The sequence below is a fragment of the Halichoeres trimaculatus genome, unplaced genomic scaffold, assembly GCF_033239565.1.
Source record: "Halichoeres trimaculatus isolate MK-OKI-2021-1 unplaced genomic scaffold, fHalTri1.1 fHalTri1_scaffold_6, whole genome shotgun sequence".
Lineage (NCBI taxonomy): Eukaryota > Metazoa > Chordata > Actinopteri > Labriformes > Labridae > Halichoeres > Halichoeres trimaculatus.
The window spans coordinates 5,591,202-5,607,681 of NW_027437184.1; the positions used below are offsets into that span (position 1 = coordinate 5,591,202).

General features: G+C 39.0%; 1 protein-coding gene across 1 annotated transcript; it reads left to right on the forward strand.

The window, feature by feature from the left end:
* The first annotated feature begins 4,623 nt into the window (after nucleotides 1-4,623).
* slc22a5 (solute carrier family 22 member 5) lies at nucleotides 4,624-15,039 on the forward strand. Its single transcript, XM_074673105.1, has 10 exons — nucleotides 4,624-5,742; nucleotides 5,829-5,932; nucleotides 9,178-9,332; nucleotides 9,418-9,589; nucleotides 9,677-9,803; nucleotides 11,894-11,982; nucleotides 12,091-12,305; nucleotides 12,652-12,834; nucleotides 14,056-14,191; nucleotides 14,716-15,039. The coding sequence occupies exons 1-10, from the start codon at nucleotides 5,353-5,355 to the stop codon at nucleotides 14,819-14,821; spliced, it is 1,677 nt and encodes a 558-aa protein (XP_074529206.1). The 5' UTR covers nucleotides 4,624-5,352; the 3' UTR covers nucleotides 14,822-15,039.
* Nucleotides 15,040-16,480: the final 1,441 nt, after the last annotated feature.

Here is a 16,480-nt window from a genome sequence, read left to right on the forward strand (position 1 = left end):
AGTTTAAATGCTGATTAAAAGCCGAGGGATGGATTAAAACTCCAGAGATATCAACTAACAGTCGAAGAGATTGAATATAATAATTTAATATGATTTGTTTTGTTGCAGTACTCTTTTTGACCACTAGGTACAGCTGTGAGTGATATATTTATCATCTTCAGTAATGTGGGTGATGCGTCATTAAAGAATGTGATTGATTTGAAGCATGTTTGAAAGTGTTTATGGAAATAAATACTGCATGTGTCCAATAGGTGGCGCTATTCGTATCACACATGTGCATCTGTGATCATGAGTGATAAATTTGGGACAGATTGGACAATATATGACATTGGCGCTATTGCAGAAATAGAGAATTGAGTGTATAGATGTGTTGAGAGGTGGACTTTGATAACGTGAAATTTGAAGCAGATTGGATTTTATAAGAAGGAGCTACAATGACTTCCTGGTTCATGGCGAAACAGAGTTTTTTCATTGTCAGAGTCTAGTTGATGCTGTGGAGCAGGTAAAGACACAAAAACCCTGCAATCGTAAAATTTAGGCACGACTGAATTTTGTGGCTCGGTGCATTCCCATTATCTCAAGCTAAAAGCGCACAATTTTGGGTTTATTAATAATCGTTTAAGTGTTAAGAGGGCCTCTGCTGCACCTACAGTCGGGCTCAGACCCTAAAAATTGCCCTATATCTTTAAAACTGGAAGGGACCTATCAAATCAGCAATTTATTTAAAGTTGGCTTGTTCATAATTTTCCATTCTGACTCTTTTTATTCTTGTAAAACAGAAACATGTGGACTTATCAGTTATGGACACTTTCACTTGTCCTGTCTGCTTTGTGGTTTAGTTTCAACATCTCCTTAGATTTAGTCATATGTCTACTCAAAGGAATGGAGTTGTTTTTGTTGTAAATGCATTAAAATTGGAAAAAGAATAAACTGTGTGTGCAGAGAAGTCCACCCTTTGCTTGTTTTTTGGATAAAATGCTCTTAGATGTCACATGGAAATCAAAACTTGGTTAGAATAAATGACTTGAGTGTGTTATCCACTTTAGAGGAGCTGTATCCAATCTGGAGCAGCATGTGAGTCTGAAACTCATGAAACCAAAACTTCATCCAGACATTTTCATGGTTTCCTGTCAGGAGATAATTTCATCCGTCTGATTGGTTGTGTCTGACAGTGGTTAGTCGTTGTCCTCACTGATGAAGGTCACTGATCACTGCTGTGTGATCATGTAATGAATAATGTCCTGAATCAGCTTTGTGTCTGTGTGTTGAGAAACATTAAACAGATGAAACATTAGTACCCCACTGCTGAGAGGACAAATTAATAATTATCCTTCTGAAAGTAAATTCATGTTAATGCATATTTTATTATTGTCATTATCATTGTTTTTTCATAATAGTGGCACCATAGACTGTAGACAGTGTGACAGCATGAGTCTTGGCTCTCCCTCCCAACAAATTTTACAATCCCTGGAAAAAATACACAGCTGTTAATCATCGTTAAATGTGACGTAAAGCTTCGTTTTTAACCTCTCCAGACTAATGAAAATAAAACTTTTCAGAAAAAAATGACTTGAATACAAAGCAGCCAAATAATATCTTCAAATCACCGCAAACAATCAGATGTGAGAAACATTTCTACGAGGTGTATTAATTTTCTAAAGTTTGACCACAGCTCATCTGGAATGACTAAGGAGACGGATTTTTTTCCTATGCTGCAGCCAGCCACCAGGGGGAGCAGTTTTTGTGGTGACCTCACTTTTGGCTTAGCAAGATGACGTCCATATTTTTTTAAACAGTCTTAGTGTGACTCTATGACATGGTGAAACAGCACAGTGAACCACAATTGATAATATCAGTTCACAGATTGGCCTTTAAACACTAATGTTTAAGATCAAAGATTTGTTTCTTTAAACTAAAAGTCCTTTGTGATAGTTTGGCAACGTTTTCCAAAATTAGTGGTCTCTTATGTTAGCCTCATAGTGTAATCACCCAAGTCAAGGTAATGTAATTAAAATAAATCCATGACGTATATGTCCTATTATATTGCAAATAAAACAAGTAATGTTTTTTTAATAATATAATATAATATAATATAATATAATATAATATAATATAATATAATATAATATAATATAATATAATATAATATAATATAATATAAACATAATAAATTCTGTTTTGTTTTTTTTGTTTGTTTGTTTGTTTGTTTGTTTGTTTGTTTGTTTGTTTGTTTGTTTTTGAAGGCCTTAAAATACGATTTGGGCAATTATGCAATGAGACCATTGGGTACTAGGGCCATGGATATGATAAAACTTTAATGGGAGGAAGTTTTCCCTCTTTTTATACACTTTGTGGTAAGATGATAATATGTTGGCAATAAAATGCATGATTTTCAAAAAAAAGTACTCCTTTTCTATGCAAAAAAAAAAGATGGATCTATCTCATATGGTTTCAAATCAACCGCCAATCGCAACATTTGCTAAAGTGGTGGTTAAAATAAGATGAAGTGGCTTTAAAAACACAACAAAACATTCAAAAAGTCTGTGCACCCCATCTCACTATTTCACCATCTCCTGGAAGAAACATTTCAATTACTTTACAGAGTTTCCCAAACTCATTTTACTGAGAGCTCTTTCTGTGACTCCAGACTTCAGGTTCAACAGCCCCTGGTCCCCCATGGACCAGGACTTAACATGACACTGCAAGTCTCCACTTTGGGACGAAGCCCCCTGCTGGTCTGAACACGTTCATTGGCTTCTCCATCAGCTTTCGTCTTCTTCTGAAGAGGGTCAATGTGCGTATGCAACATGTATAGAGACTCAGATGAGGTGTGGGCGAGACTGAAAATACAGCCTAGTGCAAGATTAATGAGTAAATTCAGACTCTGAAAGTAATTTTAATCTGCCTTATTGCTGCTAATTAATCTTAATCTCTGGTTTTAAAACATCTACCTTGAATTTTAAACGCTTTTTTATACATCTAAACAAATTTTAGAAAGACTCTTGTTCGGTTATTGGCTGACATTGTTCTTGTGTACAGCAGTGGGGCAGCATTCTGGCGCCCTCCTTTGACTAGCAGCTGCTGTATGTGGGTGATTTTATATCAAAAAATTTCAGAAAGATATCACAACATTTGTAACAATAAATGACTCAAAAGTACAGAAAGACCTGCTCAAAATAAATTATATAGATATAAATTAAATATAAAATATAAATTCGTTTTATATATATATATATATATATATATATATATATATATATATATATATATATATATATATATATATATATATATATATATATATATATATATATATATATAAAGACATTATTAAAAATAAAAGTAGCATAAAAGTAAATGAAAGTATTCCTTTTCTGAAGAGTGTGTCTTTCTGTGCACACAACTTTACCTAGTATTTGTTCAATTTCATTTAGGACATCTGACCAATATATATATATATATATATATATATATATATATATATATATATATATATATATATATATATATATATATATTTTTTTTTTTTTTTTTTTTTTTTTTTTTTTTTCGCATGTAAGGAAGCTATGTAGATAGTCTTCATTATCTTCCCCACATTCTCTCCAGCAGCTAGTGTTATTCTGTGTATACTTGGACATACCAGTTGGAGTCCTGAAATACCTTACATTTATCTTCCAAGCATATTCCTGCCAATATGGCGACTTATCAGTGGATGTCTTTGAACCTTTGATTCCAATTATTGTCATTCAGTATTATGCCTTGCTCCTTTTCCCATTTCACTTTAACATTTCCTAAATTGTCAGATTTATTTTCCTGCAATATGTGGTTTGTATATCTCACAACATTTTTAAACTCATTACTTTGGTTTATCTTTATCATGTATCTCAAAAGGAAGTGGAGATCTTCTAATGTGCTGATTGGAACTTTTTCTTTAAAGTAACTCCTCACTTGCAAGTATCAATAAAACTGGTTGTTACTCAGTCCATATTGTCGAGCGATATTTTCAAAAGAGTCAATTACTTCCTTATTATAAATCTGGTAGAATCTTGTGAGTCCTTTCTTCTCCCATGTTTTAAAAACTCGTAAGTGTTCGGGGTGAAGTCTGGGTCCCAGACTTCTCTTTAACATATAGTCTGTTGGTATTTAATCTTCTTTACTTTACATAAGCTTCTCCAAAATCTAAAAGTATCTCTCAAAGAGTCATTGTATTGCTTAAATTGTACTGTGTTATAACTTGAAAAAACTAGAATTATCCAGTTTGGACTCTACTAACTTCCATTTAGGAAACCCAACTTTGCTCATCCAAGTTGAATGGATTTTTCTTCAGCTGCATAATAATAATGAATTAAGTTAGGTTAAGATAGTCCCTCCTCCTCCTCCTTCTTGTTGCTCATTTAGAGTCAATATCTTCAATTAACTGTATTCTCAACCGGCTCAAAACTTCTACATTTAAAATCAAGTTTAAAATCCTTTTTAGTGTTCATGTTGTTTTGATTCATCTTGCCATTTGGTGGATGTTGATTGATCAGACTCTCAGCTTTAAGTTTTTATCTTGGAGCGTTTCCTCATCATGTCATGTGACCAGACTGATCACATGACTGCTTAATAGCCCTCATAGAAAGCAGCTGGGTATCCACTTTGTGCCTGCTCTGATGAAGGCCTCAGTCGCTGAAATGTGTCAACCGAGCCCTGAGTGGATAAAGAGTGAAGGCCTTAGACGACCCTCTGAGGGCCTCTGATCTCTCATCGGCTTCCTCATTTCTACAGTCTTTTCAAATCTCAACCAGTGTGCACTTATTTTCACTGTTGTTTCAGATGAATGCCAGCCTGCCTCTGCTGTGTGGCTTTAAACAATCCAACAGGGATCTTAATACCTCTTAGGAGCTGTTGGAGTCCAGGCGCGTGCACTTCTTTGGAGTATTTAAAAGTGAGGAATGTTGTTTAGAGAAAATACCACGCTGACCACAGCCGTGCGGGGGCTGGGTAGTTCGACTGGCCACTCCTTTAATCAAGTCTGAGTAAATCTGATCAAATCAAAGAATGAAAGGTCTCCCATTACTCATCTCAGATGAATTAACACAAAGAAAGAGAATGTGATGGTCTTACTGTCAGTCTCCTGGGAGGAGTTACCCCCTAAAAAGAGGTTTAATACCCTCTCAGGACTGAAAGTGAAGTTTTCCAAGTGTTCCTGCATCCCACAGAGGGACTAGCTCGCTCTGCCCCACAGAGAGCTCAACCCTACCCCTCTGGTACTTTAAGACTTTAAGAGGGATACCACGTCTCATACTCTGAAGAATTTCACAGGATTTATTTTCTCCCTGAGGAGCAGGGAGGTTTTTTTTCATATAAAGAATGGGAGACTATGATGAAGACACTGCATTCCTCGGACAGACCGGTCCTTACTTCTGGACGGCGTTCTTCCTCCTAAATACAGTTTTTGTCTCAACCGGATTCAACGGACTTTACATTGTGTTTGTGGGGGCCACTCCGAAACACAGCTGTCTGATCCCGGACGTTAACTTGACAGAAGCTTGGAGGGAAGCCATCATTCCCGTAACGTTAGTGGATGGAGAGGAGGTTCAGAGCCAGTGCAGCAGATACAGGCTGGATGTGGTGAGGAATCTCTCAGCTGAAGGATACGTCCCTGGGAGGGATGTCAACCTCACAGAGCTGGGGCAGGAGGGATGTCTGGATGGATGGAGCTACAGCAAAGAGATCTACCAGTCCAACATAGTCACAGAGGTCAGTATCAGTGTCAGAGTGTGTGCTTCATGAGGACGTTGAGGAAAATTTGCCTCTTTTTGAATCAGTGTTTCGTCTTTCCACAGTGGGACCTTGTTTGTGACAACCAGTGGAAAGTTCCTTTTGCATCCTCGACTCTCTTTGTGGGGTATCTCCTCGGGTCCCTGGTCTCAGGCCAGCTCTCTGACAGGTACTTCATCCTTTTTTCTAATCCGCAAACTTTCTTTCAAGTTTCACATTTATGAACCCTACATATTAGTACAGTATTTTGCCCCTTCCTGCTTCCTGTAGGGGTAAATTTTATCTGTCATGAGATGATGCTGCTTGTTTGGTCCTGAATCTGACAGGTTGACAACAGAGTGGGGATTAATTGATTTACTAAAGGCTTGGGCCTTATGAGATCACATTATCAGAAACAACAGCTCCATCTAGTGTTCAACTTTGTGTACTACAAAAGAGTACAACCTACCAAAAAGGCCAAAACCTTTTCTGTCAGTTTGCTTTTCAGAATTAAACATCCAGCCATACAGGCAGGCAGTGGGGTACACAGACTTTTTGAAAGGTAGGGGTGAAAAGAAAAACAAAGAAGGCAGTTTAGCATGTGTTTTGGTTGTCAAGAGGGTACTTTGGCACATATTTGCTCCCATGGTGGGACTTTACTGTGTGTTATGCCAACCAGGAGGTACTTAGACCGGTGTTTTGGCTCCAAAGAGGGCACTTTGGTGCATGCTCTGGCTTCTATGACAACATAAATTCAAATACTTGCTTCTAAGACAACACTAATCAAAGTTTTGGTTCTCAAAACGCACTTTGTCACACATGTTGGCTTCCAAGAGGGTACTATTGCATGTTTTAGCTCCCAAGATTGTATTTTAGTGTGTGTTATTGCTCCTGGAACGGGACTTTACTGTGTGTTTTGCCAACCAGGAGGTACTTAGACCTGTTTTTTGGCTTCCAAGAGGGCACTTCGGCACAGCCTCTGGCTTTTAGGGAACACCAATTCATATTCTGGTTTCTAAGACAATGGTTTCTCAGAGTTGTGGTTCTCCAGAGGGCACTTTGGCACACATTTTGGCTTCGAAGAGGGCACCTTTGCATGTTTTTGCTCCCAAGGTGGGACTTTAGCGTGTGTTTTGCAAACCAGTGGGTACTTAGACCTGTGTTTTGGCTCCCAAGAGGGCACTTTGTCGCATGCTCTGGCTTCTAAAACAACACTAGTTCAAATTCTGGCTTCTAAGACAATGTTTTATCAAAGTTTTGATTCTCAAGAGGGCACTTTTGTGTGTTTTTGCTCCCAAGATTGGATTGAAGTTTGTGTTTTTCCTGCTGGAACGGGACTTCACCATTTGTTTTGCTAACGAGGAGGTACTTAGACCTGTGTTTTGGCTCCAAAGAGGGCCATGGCACACATGTTGGCTTCGAAGAGGGCACTATAACGTGCTTTTGCTCCCAAGATGGGACTTTACCATGTGTTTTACCAACCAGGAGGTACTTAGACTCATGTTTTTGCTCCCAAGAGGGCACTTTGGCACATTATCTGGCTTCTAAAAGAACATTTTCTGAAAGTTTTGGTTGTCAAGAGGGCACTTTGGCATTTTTTTTGCTCCCAAGGTGGGACTTTAGCATGTGTTTTGCAAACCAGTAGGTACTTAGACCTGTGTTTCAGTTCCAAAGAGGGCACTTTGATGCATACTGTGGCTTCTAAAACAACATTAGTTCAAATTCTGGCTTCTAAGACAATGCTTTTTCAAAGTTTTGATTCTCAAGAGGGCACTTTTGTGTGTTTTTGCTCCCAAGGTGGGATTAAAGTTTGTGTTTTTCCTGCTGGAACGGGACTTTACCTTTTGTTTTGCTAACCAGGAGGTACCTAGACTTGTGCTTTGGCTCCCAAGAGGGCACTTTGGTGCATGCTCTGGCTTCTAAGACAACACTAATTCAAATTCTGGCCTCTAAGAAGATGCGTTTTTAAAGTTTTGATTCTCAAGAGGGCACTTTGTCACACATTTTGGCTTCTAAGATGGGACTTTTGTGTGTTTTTGCCCCCAAGATGGGATTTTAATTTCTGTTTCTCTTCCTAGAATGGGACTTTACTGTTGGTTTTGCTAACCAAGAGGTACCTAGTCCTGTGTTTTGGCTCCAAAGAGGGCCCTTGGTCAAACATTTTGGCTTCTAAGATGGGACTTTTGTGTTTTTTTGCTCCTAAGATGAGACTCTAACTGTGTTTTTACCACCCAAGAGGACAGTCAAGTGTCTAACCTGGTTTTTAGATCCCAGTAGGGATTGGAGGATGAGGAGGATTGTGCCACGAGAGCTCCCCCTGTGCACACCAATACCGCCAGGAGAAAAAACAAACACAGGGTCAATCGGGGCAAAGTTGGTCGGCCTTAATTGTCCAAGTGAAGGAGAAAATTATCATAAAAATGTGATTTCATTTCCTCACTGACATGGGAACTCCCATTAGATATTTAGAATTTGGACTCTTTTAAGAAAACTACTCATAAAACTGTTTAATTTCAGCGTTGTGTTTGAGTTGTTGTGCCTCCTTTCAGTAGATGCAAGCAGATCCGGTGTTTGTCTTTTACAGATTAAAGTGTCACATACCTCAGTCTGTGACAAAGCAGGGGGCTCAGGACACAGCAGAGTGGAAAGTTTCACTGTTGATTTGTCCGGCTCTTCTGCAGCTGTGAAAACTGTGTGAGAAAGCGGGAGCGAGGGGCCTCACAGTTTTAGGGCCTTTTAGTGAATAAGTCACAGTTTCAGTCAATGCTGAGCAGTTAGAGCTCAACCTGTGCTGTATGTTTCCACCGGTTCAAGAGAGGACAATCTGTTTATCTGAATTAACAACAGCCCTCAAGCTCAGTAATCAAACTCTCCTGATATTTATTTCTGAAGCAAAGCAACAAACTAATCTGTCTGTTGTGGAGTTGTGGAGCTGTGAGGCGGAGCGAGTTAAGGACAAAGTGTCTCATTCAGGCATTATACAATCCAACAGCACGTGTGAGCTCAAAGAAAACAGGTCACATTTTATCATATCAGCATGTTAGGAGGATGTAGTATATAACCTGTTGCGAAAGAAGTTAATGTAGCAAGTTGTGAGTGGTTGGGTCATCTCTGTCATTCAGCCAAGTTTCCATGTCTCTGGTCCAACACTGGGTTACATATTGAAGCAATGAGTGCTCAGGTAAAGTGCTGACTTTCAGCTTGAGTTTGAACCTTTATAGATCCAACATGTCTGCATCAGGAGAGCTGTAACTTCAGACTTTTATATTTAATGCCAGTTAATATCAAACCAAGGTTTATCGATTAAAGAAAAAGCTCTTGTGTGGTTGTTTCTGATTGCTGGCTCATTGGGTTTGACACAAAGTTGTATGTATGTATTTCTGAGTGTTTTGTGTCTACGTTATCTTACAATGTCATTTTTTCTTTTGCGTTCAGGTTCGGCAGGAAGAAGGTCGTCTTCTTCTCTCTTGCAGCGCAGTGCGTCTCTGTCACGCTACAGTCCTTTTCCCACTCATGGAGGATGTTTTGCATCATGTTCCTCTTTGTTGGAGCCTCTCAGATCTCCATTTACATCTCTGCCTTTGTGCTTGGTAAGAAATATATCCTCATACGCCATCAGACATGGACTCATGACTATTTTTTTGACGGCGTCTTCCTTTTCCTTTTCTTTGACAGGAACGGAGGTGTTGAGTAAAACTATGCGGGTAATCTTCACCACCCTCGGGGCCTTTCTTTTCTACTGCATCGGATACATGACTCTACCCTGGATTGCTTACAGCATCAGAGAGTGGAGGACTCTCTTGGCGGTTCTCGCAGCAACATCTGTGGTCTACATCCCACTGTGGTGGTACGTCCAACCAACTACACCACTCACTGTTATTTTGTTTTTGATTGTACAGTTTTCAAGAGGACTAAGTGTAAACTGGTTTTAAAGGTTCATCCCAGAGTCTCCTCGGTGGCTCATCACTCAGGGACGAGTGGAGGAAGCTGAGGCCATCGTGAGAGATGCTGCAAGGAAGAATAAAGTTGAAGCTCCAGCTGTGATTTTTAAAGAGTCTGAGGTGAGACACATGAAGTCTTTTCAAACCTTTGGGGAAATATTTACCTTTCATACAAAACAAAACTCACAATGTCTCCTTTCAGACTTGTGTAATAGATAGAAAGATAGAACTTTATTTGTCATTGAAACAAGTACAACAAAATTGCATTTACATCACTTCCAAGACATATAAGAAAATAAACTTAGACAAGGTAAGACCACAATGGGATAAAGCTAGGAGCCAGCTACCCAGCACTCCTTTGACTAAATAAGAAATAACAACATTGGGAAAAGAGAGGGGGGAAAAAAACGTAAATTTCAGACTATTCCCCAGCAGGGGGCATAGTTTGAGATCAAGAAAAAAAACTACCTCAGCATTTAAACACATGATAACAACAGACAAAAAACTCAAAGACTACCAAAAGTGTCATGCACATGCAGCCTTACCCCTAAATTCCACCGCACACGAGAAATACGCTTATAGTCTATTTTCTGCGCGGCTGCTTCCAAACCTCGTAAATTCACTGACGATAAGAAAGCACTAAACAGGAAGTAGTACCCGGAAGATTCCAAATAAAACACAATGCACGAACTCTCGAACGTATATTTCTCCCATATGTTATAAATACGTCACATCTGGAGGCATGTGCATCAGGTTAACAGTCGGTCAGAGGGTCCCAGACGCAACACGATGCCATGGATGAAGAGAAGCTGATCTTGGAAGTGGATAAGTTCAACATTCTGTATGATCCCAAACATCCTTTTTATAAGGATACAGGCAGAAAGGACAAGGTGTGGACTGACATATCAAAAGTTATCGGAGTGGATGGTGATGGTGTGATATCACTATTCACATGAGAGTGTTATGCCCCATCTAGGGGAGGCCAGAACACAACATGATGACCCATTTCCCCCAAGTCCCAAGCAGCCACGAAAATCACAACGAATTTAAGTTGAAACAATTTTAATTATTTATTTACAAAAAAAAATCAACCCAAAATATTTCGAACAACGAAATTAACTCAGAAACAACTCAAAGAATGGCAAAGGATAATTATAGAAATTAGGACAACTAAATTATAAACTAACTTAGATAAAATTACCAGAAAATAAGAGTAATCAAACTAAGACTTTAAACAAAGGAACATTTGGCGGGGCACGGCGTGGCGTGGTGGTTGGGAGAGGAGGGAGATGGGATTCCCCTGCCTGCTTGCTGACGTCATCTGTTGCCTTTTATCACCGCCCAGCCAATCTGATCCCGATGGTCAGCCATTCAGAACAAAGGCAGGCCTACCTGCAGACACTCACAGCAGGCACACTATCAACACACACACACACACACACACACTCTACAGCCGCGCTGGATGACAAACAAAGGAACAAACAAAAAAACTAAACACATTACGACCTCGGTCGTAACAGAGAGCCTGTGACTCTCCGTGGACCAGCCCCCCCCCCTCCGGATTGAGCGGGGTGGCGTGACACAGCGCGCTGCTTCCAGTGGGGTTTGACAATCGGAAAGAAAACGAATTGCTGGATGACTCCCATTGTTGCTCTTTGTTTATGGTGTTGCGTTTTTCTTCTTCGTTGGGTTTATTAGTGAGGTACTCTGTGTTGCGCTGCTTAGACTTCACGCTACTGCCCAACTGATGCTGCTATCGGCACCCAGCTTAAACGCCACCTACCACTAGGGGGTACAGTTGGCTGTGGAGACGCAAATTGGATTAGTCTCAACTGAGACAACCAGTACCAAACCCTACAGATCTAAACTGCACTGCTTGGTGGAAACGGGGCTTTTAAGTACCATGGCTCAACACTGTACAAATGAAATGGATTATTATAAAATAAAAAGTTGGTTTATTGCGTTCAGCAGTTTAGCTTTGGGCACCCCAAGTACTGAGACTCCCAAAGTGGGCTGCCAAAGTTTGGTTGCACAGAATCTTAGAGGCCAAAAAAGCTTTATCATGGCCAAAAAAACTGCTCATTTGTGCTGATAAAAACAGGTAAAGGTGGTTAGCCTGACTCATTCAGAGTTTGCATCTTTCTTTCTTTACCAAAGTTCAGAGTCTGTTCTGTATATCTGGGTGATATCTCATTTCTTTTTTGCTCCAGGCGATGCCTCCAACTAAGACATACTCTATGCTTGATGTCCTGAAGTCACAGAACATCCGGTGCATCACGCTGATGTGTCTGATTTTGTGGTGAGTGGTTATTTTCTCCATCTCAACCGTCTTATCTGAGGTGATGTATTAGGTGTTTATGAATTATGTAAAGTTTGAAAAGATTCCTTCTTTTTCTGGTCTTTTCAGGATGGCAATCAACATCGGGTACTTTGGTTTATCCCTGAACACCTCCAACCTGAGCGGCGACCCCTTCATGAACTGTTTCCTGTCAGCTGCTGCTGAGGTTCCAGCTTACGTGGTTTCTACATGCCTGCTAAGGAAATGTCCAAGACGAGCGCTGCTGTCGTCGTTCCTCTTCATCGGAGGAGGACTTCTGCTTCTCATCCAGTTCATCCCTAACTGTAAGACTTCTTTCTGATATATGGACATTATAAAAGCATCATAAGAGATAAGGCTTATCTTTCCTTTCTTGTTGTGTCTGAGTTCTAAGAATTCTGTTAATGTTCTCTAGGAATACTTAACGAGATGTAGTAAAAGTTAAGTTGTACAAAGTTGCAGTACTGCATTTTCATCACTTCTGTATGCTTCTGCAGCTGGTTGTGGAGTTAACATTGAGTAACTTCTTTCAGACTGAGAGTAAAAACAGAGATTGTACATCATTTAACCCACCTTTTCAAATTCAAAACATCTTTAAAGAAATATTTAGAAAATCATTAAAACAGTCTTAATACTCCTTTTTTCCCACAGCCCTTCAGAATCTTGCTCTGGCGCTGGTCATGACGGGGAAGTTTGGTTTCACCATGGCCTTCAGCATCGTCTACATCTACACAGCTGAGATTTATCCCACTGTGCTCAGGAACGTCGGCATGGGAATGTGCTCCTCGGCTGCTCGCATCGGCAGTATCACTGCTCCTTATGTGATCTATTTAGGTACGTAGATATTTACACTGTAGCAAAAATTTGTTTCAAGTTTGTTTGATAATATTTCTATATCTGTGCCCTTATAGATTCTTTATCAATTCCCTTATCAATTCCTTCTGGGTCAACATCATTAAATTGAGTGTATAGGTGATAAAATATGTAATGGTCACTGGATCTGGATATCTCTGTGCATAAATATACAGAAATAAGTATACTGACTCAAGTAGGCCATCTAGTGTCTCGAAGTGGTTATAGCATTATTTTAAGCTGTTTGGAACCTTCCCGTAGTTATGAAGCCAGCCATGAGCCTGTGCGTCTGCAAGTATTTTGACAGTTGGAGTTTTCAGTATTGTTTACAAAGAGTAACTGTGATTTACATATATTAGCATCAAGCTAGCCCTATTTTGTTTATAATGTTTTTGGTAAATAAGGACTTTTATAATATGTTGAATGTATTGAATATAATTATCCTGTGGGAGGGTAATATACATTTCTTTATGAGTTCAGTTTTTCTTAAAAACTTCAAGCTGAAAATCCTGAATCTGAGTTTTCTTGGAAAATGTTATCTAGCTGCTAAGCTAAAAGTGCTGCGGCAGACTAGTCGACCAAAGGTCAGGCAGCCCCGATATAGTTAGGGCAGTGGTTCTCAACCTTTCAGTGACGTACCCCCATGACATGTATTTTTTCCGCCAAGTACCCCCTAGCAAGCACAAATTAGTTTTGGTTGGAAAAAAAAAAGTAAAACAGCGCTGTACTATTGGTGTCTGTTGGATTAAGTATTCAGTTTAAGTACTTTAACTTATTTGGATTCAAACATTGATTGAATACATTATGTTAACAGGGTTTTTTCTTGATTGATATTTTTTTTGAATATACATTTTTGAATCTTGTGTACCCCCTGTAGTGCCCTCGCGTACCCCCTTTTGAGAACCACTGGTATATAGAGTATACAAAGGAATTGTCAAGCATAAAGGCTAATGATGTTGATGGATTGTAGAATTTCTTTTTAATTGTCAACAGGAACCAGTTTTTGATTGATGGGGGGTGAGTTGTGGACTCAAACTATTGTTCTACTTATCAAAAAGCAATTTGAGTTTAATTAGTTTTCACTATATTGCTTTTTTTTGTGTTACCTTTTTGAGCTCCAGCAATGCGAAATGTAAAAATGTAAAAATCAGACCACATTAAGATTTATCATCAGCATTATTTTGTTGTTTTTATTGTTTGCAGGTACTTATAATAAGATTCTGCCATACATCCTCATGGGAAGTCTGACAATCGCCTCCTCTGTGGTGAATTTCTTCCTTCCGGAGACCCTCAATAGAGATCTTCCAGAAACAGTGGACCAGATGCAAGAATGTCAGGGGTGGGTATAGTATATCTCAGTAGCTACTGTGGTTCATACTTTAAAAGAGCTAAGTACAGTTTTTATAACAAACTTGGTTAGATAAGATAAAGGATAAGGCAGCCACTTAAAAGCTAATGTGGGTGGTTCTTGTAATCTACTATTTTTCTATTCTGCTTCCCTCCTCATGTTCAGTGGTATGCACAGATATTTCAAAGGCCAGGGGTGAATACAGCACATTATAGCCACAGAAGGGGGCACTAAGTTATGCTTTTTTTTTTCCAAGGTCACTGTAGCACACATTTTGGCTCCCAAGCAGAAACTTTACTGCTTTTCAACATTTAAGCCAGGGCAACAGCCCCCCCTGTCCCCCCTGTGCACACCACTGCTCATGTTTCCCGCCTATTTTCAGCAGTCCTAAAATTAAAGGCAAAAATGACCCAATAAAACTATTAAAAATGTAATATCTAATGCACATGCTGGCTGATTGAAAGGGATCAGGGCTTGATAAAAGATGAAGTCAAACGTATCTTTTTTTTCCCCAGGTTGTGCAGTGGACTCAAAAAGAAGAAATATGTAGAAACTGGAGAAAGGGAAAATCCAACCCTACATCATGAGACTAAATCTGACGTGCAGTCTCTTACTGCATAGTCCAGAAAAAAAGAAAAAAAGAAGAAGAAGAAGAAACTTGAAACGTAAAAAATCAGAGATCTGAAAAGAAAATCCAAAACATGCACAGTGGGATCAAAATCCTGCTGCAGAAAAATGTATGTTTTTGTTTTTTACCGTTTTTGAAAAACTCTATTTTTATACTCAGTGGGTAGTTGCTAATTCCAGATATGTCCTTAGAAATGTTGTAAAGAGAAAATGTTACATCTTAAATAAAGGTCGAAAAACATGAATGAAACTTGCATTTTGCTCTTTTCCCTCTACCTTTGGGATAAAGATGCTTTTCTTATTTGTCTCTGATATGTGTCAGGTGAAGTACCAACAGTACAGAGTCCTTCCTGACTGTAGGGCAACAGTGAATGTCAGGGTGTTGTTTAGCAGTAATGGCTAAATAGATGAGATAGAAAGATGGATTTATACAGTGTCAGCAAAAATGAGGGCATTGAACTTAACCTAAGTGAGGCAGGAGCTGACCTTTGAGGCCATTTCTAATAATCTACGTTCACACCCTCACGATGAGCTTTGCTGGACATGGATACAAGCAGCTAGAAAGAGTTTCTCATCAAGAGGGAGCCTTGGACATAACATGAGAAGCTCAAGAGAAGTTGAGGTGGTCGAGACATCAGATTAGGAGGCCTCATCAAAGTGGGAGGAAATCTCAGTTTAGTCTCAGAGCTCACTGGAAGGGTTAAATATCCCACACGGACTGAAAAAAAACCTCCGGATCCTCCAGGAGAATATTATCAGGTAAGTAGGCGACAATAGACTGACAAAACCCGAGGGAAACAAAGGAGATCCGCGTTTACGGCTGCAGAGGGAAGGGCCACGCGCTAAAATCAAACATCCGCGCGAGGAAATTACTTCTCAGAGCTCTCACAGCGCTCGCGCGCAGAATCTCTGCACCACTCAGAGCTGAGAGAGCACACAACTTATATCATTGCCCCCTGCTTGGACAATTTCCACCTGCTCGTTCGCGAGTAGGTTTTCTTTTTGGTAGTAAATAGGCGGACCCAGTCGTCACCGTATACCCAAATTTTATTGGTTGATGTCTTCGTCCTCCGTGATTGGCTGTTGTCTGTGTCAGAGAAAAGACAGAGTAGTCTAAGCCTGAAGGCAAGGAAATTATATGCACTGAATATTAATTATATTTTTTTTTCTTTTTTTGTTTTTTGTTTTTGCAGAGGATAAGGGTCACTGGAAAAAATACATGAAAATAAAAGTCCATTGTATTGTTATTAGTATTATTATTACTCTCAAAAATAACATTTATTTATTTATTTATTTATTTATTTATTTATTTATTTGAGGAAAAAAAAGTCAGAATCCAGGGATTAAAGTCAGAATTCTGACTTTTTTTTCTCAAAATTCTGAGATTTAAGTCAGAATTTAGTTTTTTATTTTTCCTAATTCTGAGAATAAAGTCAGAATTCTAAGTCTTTTCTGTTTTTTATCTTTTATTATTTTTTTATTTTTTTAAGAATTCTGACTATTTTATCCAGAAAATATAGTGATACAAATTACTTTTTTGTTTGTCTGATTGTTTTAGTTGTCCTAATCCTCTTTTGTCATTTTTCAAGTCATAACATGAATAACTGTAGTGTTTATTCATTCCTTTTATTTTTGTTTTAATTTCTTTATTGA